This window comes from Pleurodeles waltl, chromosome 3_2, assembly GCF_031143425.1.
Source record: "Pleurodeles waltl isolate 20211129_DDA chromosome 3_2, aPleWal1.hap1.20221129, whole genome shotgun sequence".
NCBI classification, from domain to species: domain Eukaryota; kingdom Metazoa; phylum Chordata; class Amphibia; order Caudata; family Salamandridae; genus Pleurodeles; species Pleurodeles waltl.
Genome location: NC_090441.1, coordinates 2121563 through 2143365, shown reverse-complemented (window position 1 = coordinate 2143365; position 21803 = coordinate 2121563). Strand labels below are relative to the sequence as shown.

Sequence of the window (21803 nt, the reverse complement as noted above, 5' to 3'; positions counted from 1 at the left end):
CATCCTGATGACTTTGAATGGGATGATGATGAGTGTGGGATCTGCGACCGAGAGCGATGCGGACCCAAGCACCGGCCCGCAAGATGAGGTACCGCTCCCTCAAAGCCTTTGGTTTCATGGCCCGGCACTAGGAGCACGACTTTGTTGTGATTGTGCTCCAAACACCAGAAACACAAGAGGTGCCGATCCATCACGGACATCATCTGATGAGAGGAGTCACAGGGCTTGAACTAGATCTTCTGTGATGACATTGACGCACCAGAAGTAAAAAAATATTCAGCAAAAGTCAAAAGGCCAGTCAAAAAGTGACTCTGGGGTAGCTCTTCCTCAGATCTGAGCGTAAGCTGCTGCAGAATGAAAAGAACTGATGTCAACACACCGGGGTGGCACCTATATACGACCCGTGACGACATATCTGGCTACCACGATGCCAATGATGGACGTGGAGTCGACTGATGCCACCTAGTGGTGTGCAAGGGTACTACTTGAGGAAAAATCTCTGGATCCAGACAGATGCCTGGGGGAAATTCTAAGGTAAGAAATCAGCAACTATAAGTCTCTATCAGATTGTTGGAATAACTGTTGCATGTAAGTGAAGGTCTTGAAACACTTTTTTCTACCTTCTAAGTATTCATCTGGTATGCTGAATGTAGATAACCCCACCATAGCTCATCTAAAGCTAGCTTTTCCAGAATTATTTGAAGAGCTACAAGACTTATCTGTTAATGAGCCCTGCACATCATTTCAATACAATAGGGTAGTAACAAGAAATCATTTGTCTTTCCTTCCAAAAGTGGCCTCTGGGCACCACATTAACCAGTCTACTTCATTATCAGACTTCCAGCAATAGATGAAAGGTCTCTAAATTCATTAGATGTGAACAGAGATTTGTGTATTTACCTAGATAGAACGAAAAAATAAGGAATACAAAAATCGAATCAAATCTTTATTTTCTATAGTCTCATGTGTATTTGCCTTGGTATATACAAGCAATCTCTAGTCAGATGTCTTGCCTCCTGTACTGTTTTCTATTCCCAATTCGTAAACAGACCATTATCAGGAAATACTAGTGTGTATATCTCTAGGGGAAAATTACCTTTTGTAGCGTGGATGAGAAATGTCCAGCTAAATGAAAAATGTAAAGCCCCCACTCTGTCTATACAAAAAAGTTTCTGATCTTTTGTACCTTTTCCATTGATATGTTATCTAACCACAGAGCCCTCTCCTTGTCAATATTCTCCAGGCATCAGACCAGCTCTGGAAACTTTGAAAACAATACTCCTGCACACCTGTAGGTGACATAATGCGACTCTGGACTCCTAGTCCAAGGGTTCCCCTTAGAGGTAAGATAGTGGCAAAAAGAGATAATTCTAATGCTCTATTTTGTGGTAGTGTGGTCGAGCAGTAGGCGTATCAGAGGGTAGTGTTAAGCATTTGTTGTACATACACACAGGCAATAAATGAGGAACACACTCAAAGACAATTCCAGGCCAATAGGTTTTTGTATAGAAAAATATATTTTCTTAGTTTATTTTAAGAACCACAGGTTCAAGATGTACAAGTAATACTTCAAATGAAAGGTATTTCACTTAGGTAACTTAGAAACTTTGAATCAGCAAAATAGCATGTGCAGTTTTCACAAAAATGGCAATAAGCTATTTTAAAACTAGACAGTGCAACTTTCAACAGTTCCTGGGGGAGGTAAGTGTTTGTTAGTTTTGCAGGTAAGTAAACCACCTACAGGGTTCAAAGTTGGGTCCAAGGTAGACCACCGTTGGAGGTTCAGGGCAACCCCAAAGTTACCACACCAGCAGCTCAGGGCCGGTCAGGTACAGAGGTCAAAGTGGTGCCCAAAACACATAGGCTTCAATGGAGAAGGGGGTGCCCCGGTTCCAGTCTGCCAGCAGGTAAGTACCCGCGTCTTCGGGGGGCAGACCAGGGGGGTTTTGTAGGGCACCGGTGGGGACACAAGTTAGCACAAAAAGTACACCCTCAGCGGCACGGGGGCTGCCGGGTGCAGAGTGCAAACAGGCGTTGGGTTTGCAATGGAGTTCAATGGGAGATCCAGGGGTCTCTTCAGCGAAGCAGGCAGGCAAGTGGGGAGGGCTCCTCGGGGTAGCCACCACCTGGGCAAGGGAGAGGGCCACCTGGGGGTCGCTTCTGCACTGGAGGTCGGATCCTTCAGGTCCTGGGGGCTGCGGGTGCAGTGTCTTTACCAGGCGTTGGGTTCTTAGATGCAGGCAGTCGCGGGCAGGGGGAGCCTCTGGATTCCCTCTGCAGGCGTCGCTGGGGGGACAACTCTGGCTACTCACAGGGTCGCAGTCGCCGGGGAGTCCTCCCTGTAGTGTTGTTTCTCCGCAGGTCGAGCCGGGGGCGTCGGGTGCAGAGTGCAAAGTCTCATGCTTCCGGCGGGAAACGTGTTGTCTTTAAAAGTTGCTTCTTTGTTACAAAGATGTTTCTTCTTTGGAGCAGAGCCGCTGTCCTGGGGAGTTCTTGGTCCTTTTAGATGCAGGGTAGTCCTCTGAGGCTTCAGAGGTCGCTGGACCCTGTGGAACGCGTCGCTGTTGCAGTTTTTCTTGAAGTGGGGAGACAGGCCGGTAGGGCTGGGGCCAAAGCAGTTGGTGTCTCCGTCTTCTCTGCAGGGCTTCAGGTCAGCAGTCCTTCTTCGTCTTCAGGTTGCAGGAATTTATCTTGCTAGGTTCTGGGAGCCCCTAAATGTGTTTAGGTCTGGGGGGTTAATAGCCAATGGCTACTAGCCCTGAGGGTGACTACACCCTCTTTGTGCCTCTTCCCTGAGGGGAGGGGGCACATCCCTAATCCTATTAGGGGAATCCTCCATCTGCAAGATGGAGGATTTCTAAAAGTCAGAGTCACCTCAGCTCAGGACACCTTAGGGGCTTTCCTGACTGGCCAGTGACTCCTCCTTGTTTTTCTCATTATCTCCTCCGGCATTGCCGCCAAAAGTGGGGCCGTGGCCGTAGGGGGCGGGCATCTCCACTAGCTGAAGTGCCCTGTGGTGCTGTAACAAAGGGGGTGAGCCTTTGAGGCTCACCGCCAGGTGTTACAGTTCCTGCACGGGGAGGTGAGAAGCACCTCCACCCAGTACAGGCTTTGTTACTAGCCACAGAGTGACAAAGGCACTCTCCCCATGTGGCCAGCAACATGTCTGGTGTGTGGCAGGCTGGTAAAACTAGTCAGCCCACACTGGAAGTCGGGTATGTTTTCAGGGGACATCTCTAAGATGCCCTCTGGGGTGTATTTCACAATAACATGTACACTGGCATTTATTGTGCTGAGAAGTTTGATACCAAACTTCCCAGTTTTCAGTGTAGCCATTATGATGCTGTGGAGTTCGTGTATGACAGACTCCCAGACCATATACTCTTATGGCTATCCTGCACTTACAATGTCTAAGGTTTTGCTTAGACACTGTAGGGGCATAGTGCTCATGCACCTATGCCCTCACCTATGGTATAGTGCAATCTGCCTTAGGGCTGTAAGGCCTGCTAGAGGGGTGACTGATCTATGCCATAGGCAGAGTGAGGTTGGCATGGCACCCTGAGGGGAGTGCCATGTCGACTTAGTCATTTTCTCCCCACCAGCACACACAAGCTGGCAAGCAGTGTGTCTGTGCTGAGTGAGGGGTCCCCAGGGTGGCATAACACATGCTGCAGCCCTTAGAGACCTTCCCTGGCATCAGGGCCCTTGGTACCAGGGGTACCAGTTACAAGGGACTTACCTGGATGCCAGGATGTGCCAATTGTGGAAACAAAGGTACAGGTTAGGGAAAGAACACTGGTGCTGGGGCCTGGTTAGCAGGCCTCAGCACACTTTCAAATCATAACTTGGCATCAGCAAAGGCAAAAAGTTAGGGGGTAACCATGCCAAGGAGGCATTTCCTTACACAATCCCCCCCCCCCCCCCCCCCCCAACGAAAGAGGATGAGACTAACCTTTCCCAAGAGAGTCTTCATTTTCTAAGTGGAAGAACCTGGAAAGACCATCTGCATTGGCATGGGCAGTCCCAGGTCTGTGTTCCACTACAAAGTCCATTCCCTGTAGGGAGATGGACCACCTCAACAGTTTTGGATTTTCACCTTTCATTTGCATTAGCCATCTGAGAGGTCTGTGGTCAGTTTGAACTACAAAGTGAGTACCAAAGAGGTATGGTCTCAGCTTCTTCAGGGACCAAACCACAGCAAAGGCCTCCCTCTCAATGGCACTCCACGGACTACTTCAGCACTGTGGTGAAGGATACCTCTGCAGAAAGTGGCCCTGAATGCCACTCAAATTCCACAACCAGAGAGGTTTCTATGCCGCTTACATTATGAAGGGCAAGAAAATCCTCAGTATCTGCGCTGGTGAGAGGCAGAAGGTTGGCTGTCTTGCTGCTATCATCATCTTCATGGCCAAAATGTCCAATATCTGTATATGGTCTAGGTGACGAAGATATAGTTCAAGCTTTGCTAGTATTTATCGCTGAGCAAAGGCCTGGGCTGGGATTCTTTCTTTTTTTGTGTCTCCTCCATTAATCTCTGCACTTCTCTCCTGAAGAGCATGAGAATCACCTTGTTTATACACAGCTCCAGCTGGGCCTGAGCAGGTGCCCTCAGGATAACCTCTGAAATCAACTGGACCTGAGAGAGTACATGCTGGCGGAATTCCATTTGGAGGCACCACGAATTCCATGGGGCCAGAAGGCATGCCAGAGATAACCGGATTGTTGTTATGCCAAATCGTAAGCAAAGATGTGTAAAATCCATTACCTGTGCCAGGATGGTGCCAGGCAACAGAAACGTAAGATATATTGGGTTGGGGGGTGGGGGTTTGAGTCAGCAGCGGGGTAGGAGGTGGTATCAGAGACAACACTGGCTCTGCAGCCTGGGTGATCTCGACTAACTCCACCTCAAAGAAAGACTAAGTTGCTCAAAGAGTAGAAAGGCTGGAGACCCAACCCAATAGCAGGAATGGAGTATGAGGGTGGAACTGTCTCACTTGTGCCATTTGCTGTGCTCCCTCTCCTTCTCCACTGATGACGTTGAGTAAGAAGGTGACCTGGACTTCTATCTGGATCTGGAGTATGATGAACAGCAAGGCTGATGCTTGTTAAAGTGCCTGCTCCATGAAAAAGCTTCACCACCTGCTTTATGGCCTTAGAGTGCATGAGGCCATGTTGGTCTCATGACTTTGAATTGTACTATGGCCCCAAGCACAACAAACAGACCTTGCAAGGGGCCGAAAGAACAATTTACCTACCTTCAGTAACGCCTTTTCTGATGGATACACTAGCTACCTATGGATTCCTCACCTAATGGATTCTCCCAATGCGCCAGCATTCAACGGAAATTTTCTTCCTAGCTATGCACGTTGACGAGGAAGACACAATTGCCTGACTCCCACGTGACGCCGTCTGATGTCATCGAGGCAATAAGAGGTCCTCACCGGTGTGCTGACGTCAGTTTTCCCCATTTATTACGTGCCTTTGAGGCGAACAGGTGAATACCGAAAATACATACTTGACATGAGTACATCAATCACAATCAAATAGAAAACACAATATTTAATCAAACATAAATTGCAAAATATCAACAACAAAAAAAAAATATATATATATATATATATACACGTATACATATTGAAAAATATATATAACCTCACATATGTACAAATATATACATATACCATCAAGCAAAAATACACATTCTTATATACAAACGCACCCCAGGATATCCTGGCAAGACCACGCAGGCAACGGGGTGGCGGGTGGGACCGTGAGGAATCCACAGGTAGCTAGTGTATCCACCAGAAAAAGCGTTTCCGAAGGTAAGTAACTTGTTCTTCTGATGGATACAACTACCTGTGGATTCCTCACCTAATGAATAGAGTCCCAAAGCAGTACATCACTCGGTAGTGGGTGCCTGAATGGTCAAACCAAGAAATCCTGCAGCACGGACCATGCAAAATGGCCATCCCTCCTACCTCTGAATCCAAACAATAATGCTTTGCAGAAGTATGGAGGGATGCCCAAGTTGCGGCCTTACAAATGTTAGCCACAGGAACACCTCTAGCCAAGGCCGAAAGGCTGACTTAGCTCTTGTGGAATGGGCTCTAATTCCCACAGGAGGAATCTTCCCTGCCAAGTAATAACACACTTTGATGCAAAGAACAACCCACCTGGATAGTGTTCTCTTGTGGCCAGCCTTGCCTTTCCTCTTCCCCACATAACCGACGAAGAGCTGATCCTCCACTCGGAGCTCTCTTGTCCTGTTGATGTCGAAACTCAACGTCCTTTTTGGGTCCAGCCGATGCAGTCTCTCCCCCTCCTTTGATGGATGGGGAGGAGGATAGAAGGGCGAGAGTATTATAGTCTGCCCTAAATGAAAGGGTGTACCAACCTTCGGTAGGAAAGCCGCCTTGGTCCTCAACACCACCTTGTCCACATGAAATGAAGTGAAAGGGGGCTTAACGCTAAGCACCTGAAGCTCACTCACATGCCTAGCCGATGTAATGGCTATAAGAAAAATTGTTTTTAAAACCAAAAACCTTAAAGGACATGAATGCAAAGGTTAAAACGGTGAACCCATCAGGAATGTTAACACCAAATTTAAATCCCACTGAGGCATAACAAAAGGAGTGGGAGGAAACCTGTTAGTAAGGCCCTCTAAGAACCTTAAAACTATAGGGGACTTAAATAAAGAAGGTTGATCAGGCAGGCACAGAAAGGCTGACAGTGCCAACAAATAGCCTTTAACAGTCGCAACTGCACAACCCCTCTGCGCCAAGGATAACGTGAACGATAAAATGTCCTACAAATGGGCACGTAAGGGATCAATTTGACTCTCTCCACACCAAGCCACAAATTTTGCCCATCTGCCAGCATAGATAGATTTGGTGGAGTGTTGCCTGGCCAATAAAATAACGTCCACCACTTCTGGTGGGAGAGAAAATGGAACTCAGATTGCCCTGTTCAATCTCCAGGCATGAAGGTGCAGGCTCTGGAGGTGGGGGTGTAAAATCTGCGACTGCGAGAGGAGGTCTGCCCTGTGAGGGAGACAGAGCGGAGGGCACAGTGAGAGTTGGAGAAGATCTGTGTACCACAACCTTCTTGGCCAATTCAGAGCTATCAAGATAACTTGGGCCCGGTCTTGGCGAATCTTCCTCAGAACCTGAGGAATCAAGGGTATGGGGGGAACACGTAAAGCAACTGGCCGAAACATGACATCTGAAACGTGTCCCACAACGGTCCTTGCACCGGATACTGGAGGCTGCAGAACAACGGGCAGTGCGCGTTCTCCCGAGTGCTAAACAGGTCTACCTGTGGAAACCCCCACATCCGGAAGATATAAAGGATCAGGTCTGGATGGAGACGCCACTCGTGATCGGTCGAGATGTTCCGACAGGCTGTCCGCCCGTACGTTCAGAACTCCGGCCAAATGGTTTGCTACTATGCAAATCCGATGGTCCTGTGCCCAGGACCAGAGCCGCAGAGCCTCTCTGCAGAGAAGGTACGACCCTACTCCCCCCGGCTTGTTGATGTACCACATCGCGGTAGTGTTGTCCATCAGGACCTGAACCGACTGACCGCGAAGGAAAGGGAGGAAGGCCTTGAGAGCTAGACATATCACCCGCAACTCCAACAGATTCATATGAAACATCTGTTCCACTGGAGGCCAATGACCTTTTTTCTCCAGGTCCCCAAGATCCGCTCCCCACCCTAGAGTGGAAGCATCCGTTATGACCGTGGCCACTGGCGGTGGTAGTGAAAACGGCCTTCCTTGGGAAAGGTTGCCGTCCACAGCCCACCATTGCAGATCCGCCACAGTGTCTCTGGAGATCTTTATTGACTCCTCGAGATCCCCTCTGTGTTGAAACCACTGCCTGCAGAGGCACCACTGAAGAGCCCTCATGTGCCAGCGTGCATGAGTGGCCAACAGAATGCAAGAAGCACACAGACTGAGCAGACGAAGGACCTTAAGGACTGGAACAACCGCTTCACTTTGAAACATTGGAATCAATGCCTGAATGTCCTGAATTCACTGAGGCGGAGGAAAGGCCCGATTCAATGTTGTGTACAGTACACTGCCTCTATGAAGAGGAGGCTTTGAGAGGGCTCCAGGTGAGATTTGGGCACGTTCACCGAAAATCCAAGGTCGAACAACAACTGAGTTGTCAACCGCAGGTGATGCAGCACGAGCTCTGGAGACTTGGCTTTGATCAACCAATCTTCCAGGTAAGGGAATACCGCTATTCCCTTCCTCCTGAGATTTGCTGCAACCACCGCCATCACCTTCGTGAAGACTCGAGGTGCGGAAGTAAGACCAAAAGGAAGGACCGCAAACTGGTAGTGTTGCAATCCTGCAGATCGACAGACACCATCCAATCCTCTTTGTTCAACGCCAAAAGCACCTGCGCTAGGGTCAGCATTTTGAATTTCTCCTGTTTGAGGAACCAATTCAAAACCCTCAGGTCCAGGATAGGCCTGAACCGACAATCCTTCTTTGGGATCAGGAAATATCTTGAATAATAACCCTGACCCCTTTCCTGCTCTGGAACCAACTCCACTGCACCTTTTGACAAAAGGACTAGAACCTCCTGCTGCAACAACAGGAGATGGTCTTCCATGCAGAAGGATGGGCGGGAAGGGATAAGAGGGGGAAATTCCCGAAAAGGAAGGGCATAATCTTTCTCCACAATATTGATGACCCAGGAGTCCGATGTGATTGACTCCCACATACGGAGAAAAGCAATAGCCTTCCCCCTACAGGAGAAGTATGGGATGGAATGGATGGAGGACTAAGGCTGTTTTCCCTGTTGCACCCCTCCCGAGAAAGAGGAAGAGGCAAGGTGCTGCTGGGCGGCCCCTCTCGTCCTAACCCTACCCCGCCCCCTATATGACCTATAGGGAAAAGTAGTGGCAGGTTGCTGGCCTGCTGGCGGCAATCTCCCCCGATAGGAAGAGCCACGCCCAAACCCCCTGAACCTCCTGAATGATCTAAAAGGGGTGGTGGTAGAAGCCTGCAAGCCCAGAGACTTAGCGGTAGCCCTGCTCTCCTTGAAACTTTCCAAGGCAGAATCAGCCTTAGTACCAAACAGCTAGTCCCCATCAAAAGGCAAGTCTAGGAGTGTCGATTGCACATCAGATGAAAACCCAGATGACCTCAACCAAGCATGCCTCCTGGTTGCTATAGACGTGCCCATTGCCCTAGCCACCGAATCAGATGTATCTAGTCCTGACTGAATGATCCGAGTCGCTGCTGCCTGCGCATCAGTCAGAAGGCCGAGAACATCCTGGGACAAATCAGGCTGCGCAGCCTTGGCCGCGTCCATCAAGGCAAAGATATATCTGCCCAAGACACAGGTCGCGTTGGTAGACTTCAGGGCCATACTGCAGGATGAGAACGTTTTCTTTGCAGATTGTTCCATCTTTTTCAATTCTCTGTCCGATGGGGTCCCAGGGAAGGACCCAGGAGCTGTGCGTGAGGAACACGAGGCCTGTACCACCAGACTCTCTGGAGTCGGGTGCCTTGAAAGGAAACCTGGATCCCCAGGAGCCACTCAGTATCCCCTCGCCACAGATCTACTCACAGCAGGCGAAGATACTGGCTTTCTCCACACCCCCATGATCGGTTCCGTGAGCGCCTCGTTAAAGGGGAGGAGCGGCTCTGCCGCAGCTGAAGCAGGATGCAATACCTCTGTGAGGATGTTAGTTTTGACCTCAGCTGCCGGAAGCGGAAGATCTAGAAAATCCACCGCCTTCCTCACCACTGAATGGAACGAGGCAGCCTCCTCAGTATACTCCCCAGGAGATGCCAAATCCCACTCCGGGGAAGTGTCAAGACCGCTAGCGGAGTCCAAGCCCTGAAGGTCTCCCAGGGGCTCCACGATCTCTCCTTCCTCCAGGAGCTGCCTTCTATATTCCTGCTCCTCTAACAGTCTCAGAGCCTTTCTCCTGGAGCGCAACCTGGCCTCTATCCTTGGCGTCGACAAGGAGTTAGCCGACGTCGAAGACCTCGGATGACGTAGATCTTCGAATTCACCCGATACCGGATCTATCGGCGCCGTGGACAGGCAGGCCCTCTTCACTGGCGTCGACTGGAGCCGTGGCGAAGTCAACGGCACCGGGGCAGCAGAAGCTATCGGAGTCATAGGTCTTCTTGGTGACATCAACGGTACTGGCACCGAACCAGCACCTTCTACCGGACAGAAGGGCATGGAAGGTGTCAGCCTGCATGAAGCCGGAACACCCAAATCAAAGGCCAAGGGACCTGAGGTACCAGCCGGTACACTGCCAGGGGCCATGGAGGCAAAGATATTGAACATCGCATTAAAAAATGCGGCCGGATCCGTACCCGGAGCTAGGAACGCCGGATACCCCTGCGGCGTCGGATACCCTTGTGGCGTTGGTGCCGTAAACTCCTGTGGAGCCAGCGTCGGATCAGGCATCTCCGATTGCGCTGGCAAGAAGCCAGGGCTCTGTTAAGGGTCGATTTCAAAGACCGACGGCGCCGGAGAAGCCAGAGGGCTGTGCGTCTGAGGCGTCACTGTCGGGCTGATCTCCCACGTCGAACGACGCCGAGCCGATGGAGACCTTAAACGAGACCTGTCCCTCCCCGACCGACGTCGGGAATCATGTTGGCGTCAGGAGTCATGACGACGTCGCTTATGGGTCTTCGAAGATTTGGAAGACGACCTCCGATGTCGGCGCTTCTCCTTTTTCTTTGACTTACCCAAAAACAACTTGGCTTCACGTTCTTTGAGCACCTTCGGATTCATTTGTTGGCACGAGCCGCACTCCACATCGTTCTCGGAGCTTAAACACCACAAGCAGTCATTATGCGGATCCGTCACCAACATACAGCCCCCGCACTTCCTACAGGGCTTAAACCCAGATTTCCTAGGAGGAAACATAATATACAAAGTATCAACTTCTGAGAAACAGTTGCTCCCTAGAGCCTGAAGAAAAAAACGTTACTCGAAGGCATGGAAAAAAGGGAACTGACATCAGCACGCCGGCGAGGACCTCTTATTGTCTCGATGATGTCAGACGGCGTCGCGTGGGAGTCGGGCAATTGTAATGTCCTCGTCGACGTGCAGAGCTAGGAAGAAAATTTCCGTCAAATGCTGGCGCATTGGGAGAATTCATAAGGTGAGGAATCCACAGGTAGTTGTATCCATCAGAATGGACATCTGTCAACATCAGGAATTACACATTAAAATATTACTTTTTAAGGGGTGACAACTTGCCTAACACTGCACCGTCTAATTTCCTGAGAAATATGTTCTATAGGGAGCCACTCGGAATCCGCAACAAAGGGTGAAGAAAAAAGAAACTGATGTCAGGACACCAGGATGAAGCTTCATAGCTCCAGTGAGGTCACGTCAAGGGTGGTACCCTGCAACATGATGGAGCTGTAAGTCCCTTGCCAGCACAGAAGAGCTACTGCAGCTCTGGAGTGACACATCTGTCACTACAGTCAACTCTGGCAGGTGGAAATATGTGTCCTGCAAGCCCAATGCTACCATCAAGTCTCCAGGCTTCAAGGCAGACAGGACTTGACCTAATGTGAACATTTTTTAACTTCTTTTTCAGGAAGCATTTGGAAAGGTTCAGGTCTAGGATATGATGAAGGCCTCCGTCCCTCTTGGGTACCAGAAAGTAGCGAGAATAGCAGATATTAACCTACTTCTGATGCAGACACCCTCTCACTTTCTCCTTTGACCAAGAGAGTCAACACTGCCTGATGGAGTAAGGAGAGATAGTCCTCTATCAGCCAGTCATAAGTGGGTGGCATGGGTGGAGGAGTGTCTAGAAAGGAAATGGAGTAGACCCTCTGGACTATCTGTTAAACCCATCTGTCGGATGTTCTTGACTTCCAGTGGTGCAGGTGATGGCGTATTCTGCTCCCTCATTAGGTGCCTGTGGTGATAAGATGGTAAACTGAAGTGGTTTGGAGGCTGTGGCTGCAGAGGGAGTGGTCCCAACTCTGTCTAGTTGTCATAGGTGGTTTGTGGGAACAGTTTCCTCTGCCATAAAAAGGCTCAGAAGCCAGGTAGCACTGGTGGCTGGGAAGGAAAGAACACGGTTGGAAGCCCATTCTGTGGCCACGGAAGGTGGACTGGGGTTGGTTAGGGACCACTGATAGGTTCAAGGACCTGAACATGGCTCTATCATCCTTGAAGCGCTCCAGCGCTGAGTCTGCGTTCTCACCAAAAATGCGAGAGCCATCAAAGGGCATTTCCATGAGTGAGGCCTGGACAACCCTTGAAAAGCCAGTGGTTCGCAGCCATGCATAGTGCATCAGGGCCACTGATGATGAGTTGGCTCTGCCTAGCGAGTCGGACATGTCAAGTCCATATCGAATGGTGAACTTTGCTGCACCTCTCCCATCAGCAATAGCTTGGGAGAGTATAGCTCGGGCATACTATGAAACCATAGGCAGCACTTGCGTAACTGAATCCCACAAAGTGTGCTGGTATCGGCTCAAAGGGCACAGTGTGTTCACCAACTGCAGTGGTCAGCTGGGGGAAGAGAAAATCCTCTTCACGAAGGTATCCAGTCTCTTGGATTCCCTATCTGGTAGAGCGGTAGGGAATGTGCCAGGGTTTTTTTAAATATTTTTTTTTATTGCTTTTAAGAAAATTAAGTGATGCAACAATCAAATACCACACATTGTTTACATGCAGGATGGTAAACTGCAGGTGCAAAGTCTTTGAGTAATTGCGCATTTTGTGGGCCTAGTAGTCTATTTTGCCGGTCCAGTATTACTGCAAGGGTCTCCCTCCTCTTTGCCGACAGGGAGGAGAACACAGTCCTCCACCCCATGCACTTCCCTGAAACAGCCAGACACCCTACTCCCCATGATTTAGCGTTCAGAGCCACCACCCCTGCTCCATCTGGCTGTGTCTCATTGTTGTGCCGTTGCGCGGACTGTGCTTCCAAATAAATGGGACCCTATATCACACAGTCTGCTAGCTGCGGCGCCAACAGTCAATACTGTGTCAGCTGGTCCTAGCAGTGTGCCACGTCAGCAAGCTAGTCATCTATCCTGGGTACCGCTGCCTTAGCCCGATGTTAGACTAATTAACATTTTGCCAAGAGTAGCATCATACCAATGAGCCTATGCACAGCAGGTGGTATAGCCGCTACGTAACCAAGTAAAGCAACCTTAGGAGTGACCGGTAGCGTTGTATCAGTAATGTCTTCAACTATCTTTCCGACACTGTCCCAGTTATGTTGACTGGGTCACTGCTGTGCCAGGTGGAGAAAGTCAGCATTGACTGCGCCACAACTCATGCACCGTGTGTCTGTAAGGAGCCTCATTCTATCCAACTGAAGGGGTGTGTGATATAGCTTGTTTGTGTAACGTGGATGAAGAATAGCCTGTAATTAGGGGATAAAGCACCAGTTTGGGAGCAGTAAAATTGCCAAGGTCGGTCTGTTAAGACTGAGAACATTGCTGAGTGGACTAAAGTCTGGTGGCGAGGCGCTTAAGGGACAACACCTTCAGGTTCATAGCGCAGCAATCCTTGCACGTCTTGGGAGTCGTTGTCATGTTTCAAACACCAACAACAAACCAAATGTAGGTCTGTCACAGACAACTGCCTGTGACAGGAACCACATGGTTCAAACTTTGTAGGTTTCTTGGGAAACATCTCTAGCACACCAGGAGATGGGAATCTCAACAAGGCCTTGAAAAAAGAAAAGTTTCAGTCAAAAAAGACTGGAGGTAGCTCTCTCCAGATCTGTGATAACTGGTGGGGAAAAAAAAGACCTGATGTCAGGGTGCTGGGGTGGTGCCTATATAGACACCCTGCACATCACTTCCGGAGTGGAGCCAAATGACATCACCTACCAGTATACAGTGGAACTACTCAAAAATTTACGGATCCAGTCTGACGCCTGAGGAAACTTCTAAGGTAAGGAGTCTGCTGCTAGAGGTTTCTTCCAGATACCTGTTTTCATAATAAAGAGGGTATACAACCTGCAGATGCATGACTTAGATGAGTTTTGGGGACAATACAGCTGTCATTCATTATAAAGAGCACCAGTAAGCTCAAATAAGTAAGTTCAAATAAGCTCAAAAAAGTAAGTAATTATCAAGGACAATGGAAACTTGTTCCTTTAAGGCATGAAACATAATCCTGCCAAAAAGGCTACAAATATAAAAGGAGGCTGGTACTGAATTACCTGACTGGCAGAGACTCGAATAGTGACTTTACATACCAACCAGGTGATTGGGAGCAAAGTGTGGCCGAGGCAACCTTCAGAAGCGCAGGAGGAGCAAGCTGGAGAGCAACCGGGCAGGCAGACCACCCTTCTGGATTTATCAGCCTGCCATAAGTGGTTGTCTGGTGGAGAACCTGACAGTGAATCGGCGCTGGCGAGTGACATATGTGTAAGCGGCAGGAAGAAGAGGAGCGAGTGCCGAAAATTAAAGAGCAAGACGGCCTGCCTGTGGCCCTGACAGTATAGGCTGTGCAGGGGTTGGTAAGACTGCCACTAAATCGGCTGTGGTGGAAGAGAGTGCGGCATCAGAGCCTGTGTAAAAAAGTCGAAAAATGCATGTAGGAAACTGCACCAAAACAAGCAGCAGTGGCAGGCAATGAGAGGCAGGGCCAGCCACGGGTCCAACTCAGGTAGGAGTGGGAGCAAATAAAGGGGGTTAGAGGCTGTTCTCTTGATTTGCTTAACTGATGGGACTGCTGTATGAGAGCTAATTATTATTTCGGCCTAGACATCCTCGGGCTGAGAATATGTTAGTTTGTGAAAACTCGGCAATGACTTAGGCCACAAAAGTCCCCGAACTATAATATGAAATACCATCGGATACTAGCCATTTGGCTGAGTCAACACCTTAAAGTGTGATGCAACACAGCAAGTTCAGTTATTAGGATACTTATTGCCTGAATTAACGATACAACCATTAGGGAACCCAGTTAAAAATAGCTTGAGTCTAACAACTACCGTCTGATTGATGATGCCCTAAAGTGACAAGAACAATCATATCATGTACTCCTATTTGCTATTCATAGGGTGATTTTGGTGACTTCTATGATGAGCTGAACGATGCAAGCGTGAACTGACTGGATGTAATATTAAAAGGTGTTAGGCACTTGCATTCAAAAGAATTAACAAACAGTACACGCAGAAGTAGTATGTCAGTGACTGGAAAATGGGAAAGGAACTCGACTTCAAGCAAAATTAAACGTTCTAGAAAGCGAACTAAGGCAACATGCAGGATCATATGACAGCTGACACAATAGATGTTTCACACAAAATGGATGTGAGGTCCTTGCTAACAGATATGAAACACAGTATTAGTACTACTTATGGTAAGGTGGACACTCTAATGACTAGGCTGGACTGCATACAAGAACGTCTAGACAGGCAATCTAACAGGACTGGTATGACTGAGATGAGTGTGTCAGACGTAGAAGATGATTTTACTACTTTCAAAGAGACAGTCTGAAATCCTAAATGCGGTCGGGTCCAAAAATGAAGGTTGTTTAGACTCTATTTCAACACAGAACTATATATGCATAGTGAACACTGCTAAGACAACCAACAATGGAAAGCTAGAAGCAAATGTGGAAAAACTACTCAGACATGCTCAACATGTCTAAATTCTCAACGTTGCTTGTGCCGGAGACAGCTCATAGTTAATGCCAAGATCTCTGCTGGACGCTCCGGCGCAACCATTCCTAGCTCATATCACCCCCACTGCACATTCGATCATCTACTGAATTAAAAACCTTTAGGACTGCTTTTAAAAAACTGGTTCTTTTAAGAAAGCATATGAGTTGCACCCATAAGATTAGCCTCATGCTCTAGTATATTCATCTCTCTCTCAAGGTTAGTGCCATGATACCCTCGGTTGAATGGTCGCTTTCTAAATATCAGATAACATGACATTTTAAATTACAGGGCTCAAGAACCTGTTCTGAGACAAGCTAGGGAAAAGCGTAGTTTGGAGTATGGTGGTTCTAAAGTTGCCATTTTCCCCAGCTTGCCATTAGCAGTTCCAGAGGCCTGGAAGGGTTACAATGCAGAAAAGAAAAAAACTGCAACCGAAAAGATAGACTATACAATGTTGCACCCCGAAAAATTGAAAATAATGCAGCAAGGGAAGGGCCATATTTTTTCAGACCCAGTGCAGGCAACAACATTTTAATAATAGAAACGTTTATGTCTTGACACCCACGCAAGATGAGCATACAGCAAGCTCAACAACTAAATACAATAACATTAAGTGGTAAGGATGTAATCTGGGCAAAAAAAGGTATATAAAAATAACAATGAACCTGGCTCTACAAATGTAGAATTGTTGAGTATGTGGTAGGATTACAGACTATGGTACATAAAAAAATATCAAATAATGTTGGCAAGCCTGTAATACAGTAAGTCTGGTTGCCATTTAACCTGGATGGTTTGTGAAACCAGAGCTCCAGTGCACTATTTTGGGTCAGCTGCTACGTGGGAGTGGGGGGGGGGGGGCAGAGTGTGGGTATGGACTGCGATGTGGGGTTTATTTCAGATTTGTTTGTTGTATACTACTATTACATTAATTAGTCTGTAGATGTACTGTTTCTATACATAAGGATCGTACACATTTGCTGGGCTGGAGAAAGCATGCACAGGCTCCCAGTCTGCCAGGGCGCTCCCAGCAAATCCTGACACTGTTCTGAACAGGGTCAGGATTGGCTAGGAGCCTGTGCCTCCCTGCAGCGACAGAGGTGAAGAAAAGAGAGGAGCGCCGCGATGGAGGAGGTGTTTGTTTTTTAGCTTAATTTTTATACCAACCGGACCTGCCCTGCGCCGCCCCACCGAGCCGCAACAGCTGGGGAGTATTGTCCATATATAATTGCTGAGATAAGTAGCAGACATTACAGTCGTGGAGCGTGAACCTACACCACACTCGTTAGTGCTCACAAAGAGACATGTAGCATTCAAAGAGGGTAGGGGACATGCACCCAAAGTAGGAGACTGGTTGAAAGATTAAATTTATAGTGAGATACCCGACGTTACTAGTTACTTCTAGGGCTCCAAATACATGGGCCCCAAAGATTAAGTATCTGGCCACCTCAGACAGCGACGTAACAAGGGAGGATTCAACCATCAAGGGACTCCGAAATGATGAGCATTGATAAAACAAATATACACCGCAGATCAATGTACAAGGAAACTGGAAAGATAGTGCTTGAAAGGGGAAAGGAAAGCGTATCACCTGGATTGTATGACTGATGCACTCACCATGTGATATATATAAACTGTACGGAAACGAAGCATATGTATAATGCCTTGGATATGACATTGCCTCTAATTGTAGTTGACTGGTATCTGTATTTTTTTGTAACTACGCAAACAAAAAAATTATAAAGTGAAAGTAGCGCGACAAACAGAGTTCATTTGAAACTAGCATAGTTCTAGATTAGGGATCAATTAACTTTAGTTGGTCATTTTTATTTGCGGATGAATCTTTTATGATAAAAAATATATTTTATAATAAACTTCCTTTATACTAAAACATTCTCTGCCATCTTAACTGTCGACAACATTTTTCTTTGATACACAACTCAATATAGTTTTTCTTCCACAACAACGTGCAATACATTTCATTGGGCTCCCACAAACATAATTAATAAAATCCAATTAAAATTCAGTACACATACAGAATTACTATTGATTTTACCCGTTCTTGAGATGTCTGATAGCGAAGATGCAGAGCTGTGGGATCCCAATCAACTGCAATGCAGGCATTTCCAATAGAAGCCCGGTCCTCAGTGCAATCAATTTTACAACCTCTGCAAAATCTAAATTAAAAGCAGACAAAATACCAAGTGAAACGTTAATTTTGGTTGAAAACATCACTTTACCTATCTTCGGCAATGTTCTGCCGAAGATAGGTAACGGCAGATTCTCCCCTCTAAAATATTCCCAACTGATCTTGAAATGTTCACAGCAATGCTTCTGCATGCCACTAGGTGGCGCCATACATCTACACATTAGCTTTGCTTCTCCACTGAAGTGAAGGCGCAGTGCTGCATATTAGCACCACCCCAGTGCACCAGCATCCATTCCTTGCTGGACTCTTTCCGCGTCCCCGAACATGGAGCACAATATAATAGTCAGCACTAGTGTGCTGATCTCTTCAGTGCGATCTTTTTTTTTTTTTTTTTAAATCTGTTTATTAGTCATAACATTCACTCAACAGTACATTGGATGTTAATAATTTTGCGATCTGTTTACTTACATATATAAGCTTGCACAGTGCTGTTACACAATGAATTGTCAAAAAAAGAAAAAAGAAGACATAAAACGAAATAAAAAAGAAAAGAAAAAAGAAACATTCAACTGTGCAATAACTAGTTAAAGACGCAACTAAACGCCACTAATATCATTTCTAGTGTTGGCTATCCCCGATAGAAGGTGGGGGAAGGAAGAGGGAGGAATACAGCTAATGTGTATGAGTAAAATGGAGGTCATAGTTGAGGTATGAATTATGCATTGCGGGCATGATGGGGCGCAGAGCTAGTTTGATAATAAGCAAGCTAGGTATGAGTTGCGTATAGGCATAGCCGCAGAAGAAGCATCCTGATATATTTTGTTGTTGCACTGAGGGAGGGGATGAGGATATTAATAATGAAAGTGAATGATGGTGGGGCAGCTAAGACCAACCAACCTCTCAACCAACACTGTAATAGCTATATATGGTGCCCAATTTATGGGGGGTATATGTCATCCCTCGCTTCTATTGCCACCACAAAAGTGTCCCAAACTTCGGGGCCATCCTGAATAAGGCCTTTGTGTTGTAATAAGCGAAGTGTCTGGGCTTCAGCCTGTGAGCGATTATGTAAGTCACGGAGCCAAGACGAATGAGATGGGACGTGTGGGGCTTTCCAGTGTGTTGCTATTAGGCGCTTGAAAACAACAAATGCTAGATCTATAAATCTGTGTAACTGTTTATTCTCTCTAGTGCGGTGGCGTATGCCAAGTAAACAGGAATCTGGTGTGGGCAACAGGGTGTGGGACGAAATGTCTGCTGTGACGTACGTAACGCGTTGCCAGGACGAGTTTATTTAGTGGCAACTCCAGACCATATGGTAAAAGTCAGCTGCCGGAGCAGCACATCTGGGACATGACAGGGTTGTGCTCGGGTATATTCTTTGGATGCGAGCCGGGGATAAGAGTGGTGAATATAATTGAATTTGGTATAGCGCAGACGAGGATTACGGGATATTGACTTGATCATTGCGAGAGCTGCGACCCAGGTTTTTTGTGGTAGTGGTGAAGGGAGGGCGGAGCCCCAGCGTGCCTTAGCATGCAGCAGAGTGGTGCAAAATGCTGCTAGTAATGCTTTATATAATTTAGTTATAATGCCTTTTGTGCTACCTATGGTGAGGATGGTAGTAAGTAATGGGGACTCAGGAGGCTCGGTGTTGCCAGCACCCCAGAGGTTATTGAGTAGCCGCTTGATGGCGCTATATGTCAGAAAGGCACCGTTGTGCATAACCCCAGCGGACACCAGTTCCGCAAAGGTGTACATCGCGGAGCTGGAGTATAAATCACCCACATTCAGTGTGTTTATGTCCTGTGTATCATGGTGTGATGAAAATATTTGGGTGCCCGGCAATTGAAACAGCGGTAGCAAAGGGGAGTAAGGAGGAGAGGGGGCCTTGCTTTGGACGTATCTACACCAACAGAAGCGAGCTGCTTCCAACAATATGGGTTTTGAGGGTAGGTGGTGAGGGCCAGATAACAGTGAAGACAGTATTGTTTGCGGGTTATATATGCCTGCAACATTATGCTTTCGGTATACAGTGTGATCTTTTTAGATGGTAAAAAAAAAGACCACTCAGAGCAGGGAGGTGAGAGGGAAATTAGGAAACTGCATTTAGATACTGAGCATTCACCAGGAAACACATCACTGAAGGTAGGTATTTTGATTCTCTGATAGATATTACTGACCGTAGCCTCCTCACCTTTCAAATAGATACCAAACCAGTACCTCCAAAAGGACCCCATGGTCTGTAGAGTGAGCTCAGACCAAAAAGTCTTGAAGGACTGAATAGGAATAATGCCCTGCCCAGCAGACCTGGGTATCAAGGCAGTAGTGCTTTGTTGACATATGTACTAATGCTCACATCACAGCCTGATTGATGTCCAGGGCAGGCACTCCGCACAGCAAGCCTTAGCCATGAATGACTCAGACGTTCCAGAGGCTGCTTTTTGGCCAATGCATAGCAGATCTTAATGCAAACGTCTATTCATGTTGACAGAGCTCTTTTCTGCACTGCCTTGTCTTTCTTTGCCTCAAAACACCACAAAAAGATGATAATCCACCAAATGGTCTCTGAGGGAACCAATGTAAAAGCGTAAAGCTCTCCTGGGATCCAGTCATTGGAGCCTGTTCTCCTCCTTTGGGGGTGGGGCTTAAACACTGGACGAGGGACAGACTGCGCCACAACAAGAAGGCAGTCCAGGTCCTCGGCATCAGTTTGTCTGGAAAAAAGGTGGACTAGGGCTGTTGCACCACCAGTGCCTGGATTTCACTCATGTGACAGACTAAAGTGATTGCAATGAGGAAGGCAGTCATGAGATTCAGAAGAATCAACGAGCAGCTGCGCATCAGCTCAAAGGAAGCATACAGAAGAAATGTCAAGTTAAGGTCCCACTATGGCATTGTAAACTGTTTGGGAGGGAATGTGTGCCAAACCTGCAAAACCCCACATCATGACAGGTGATCAGAACACAGACGGTCGGTCCAACAAACGGAAAAAGTCTGAAAAGGCTGACAAATTCCCTTCAATATTGCCCAACTGCAATAACTTGCTAAATCAAATACAGAACAAACAATAAAACATCCAACAGGTTGTCTTGTAAGGGGTCTGTGTTGTAGACTCCACATCCATCCACAAATTTGCCAGAGCCCCAGGTATAGATGAACTTAAGAGGGAAGGGTGGTAGCAAGGATGACATCCAGTATCTCAGGTGCTAACCTAAACGCAGTTAGCTTGCTCTCCACACATGGAGGTGTAAACTGCATACGTTTGAGTGCAGAGCCCTGCCCTGTTATGACAGAAGATCCTTCTGAAGCAGTAGCCTATTCTGAGGACAGATGTTCATGCCCAGAAGTTCCAGGGATCACATTCTCCCAGCCCAATCCAAAGCTACTACGATGACTTGGGCTCAGTTGTTCCTGATCATCTTCAGAACTCGGGCAGGAAAGGCAGAGGTTTAGAGACGTACAGAAGTGGAATGAGTCTCCAAGACAGAAATTTCTTTAAAACTCCAATTCACAGAAGTTTTGACACTGCATGTTCCCAATGGTGAGAAAGATCCCCACTATCAGCCTCAGTTCATGATCCACCAGGCGCAGTTTGCTGAATTTGTCCACCCAGATGTTTAAAGATCCTGCCAGAGGGTTCCCAATCTAAAGTACCTTGACGATCCAGTCAACTCCAGAGGAGCAGTGCCCTTTGGCACAGGATGCAAGACCCCGCTCCACCTTGCTTGTTGCAGTAACACAGTGCAGTGGTGTTGCCCATAAGATGCTGCATCAGCCTCCCCTTGACGGACAAAAAGATGGCCTTCAGCACTAGGTGATTGGCCCCCCAACACCCACAGACTGATCTCATGCTGGGCTACATCCCTAGAGCCCAGTACTCTGATCTCAACCTCCCCCAAATGACCTTGTCAGCCCAGCAGTGACATGTGCCCCATCAGCTTTGAGAGGAATAGGGGGACAGGACTGTGGAAACCTGCCTTCAATAGCCAGTGATGGTACGTGAAAACTTGTACCATCC

General features: G+C 47.6%; 1 protein-coding gene across 2 annotated transcripts in view; it reads right to left on the bottom strand.

Annotated features, from left to right (window-relative positions):
* Positions 1-21803, bottom strand: part of USP32 (ubiquitin specific peptidase 32) — a 941828-nt gene that overhangs the window by 122608 nt on the left and 797417 nt on the right. For both annotated transcript variants that reach the window (XM_069226537.1, XM_069226538.1), the window contains exon 29: positions 17690-17810. In XM_069226537.1, coding sequence (XP_069082638.1) covers positions 17690-17810 — 121 coding nt within the window. The remainder of the gene's footprint in view (positions 1-17689; positions 17811-21803) is intronic.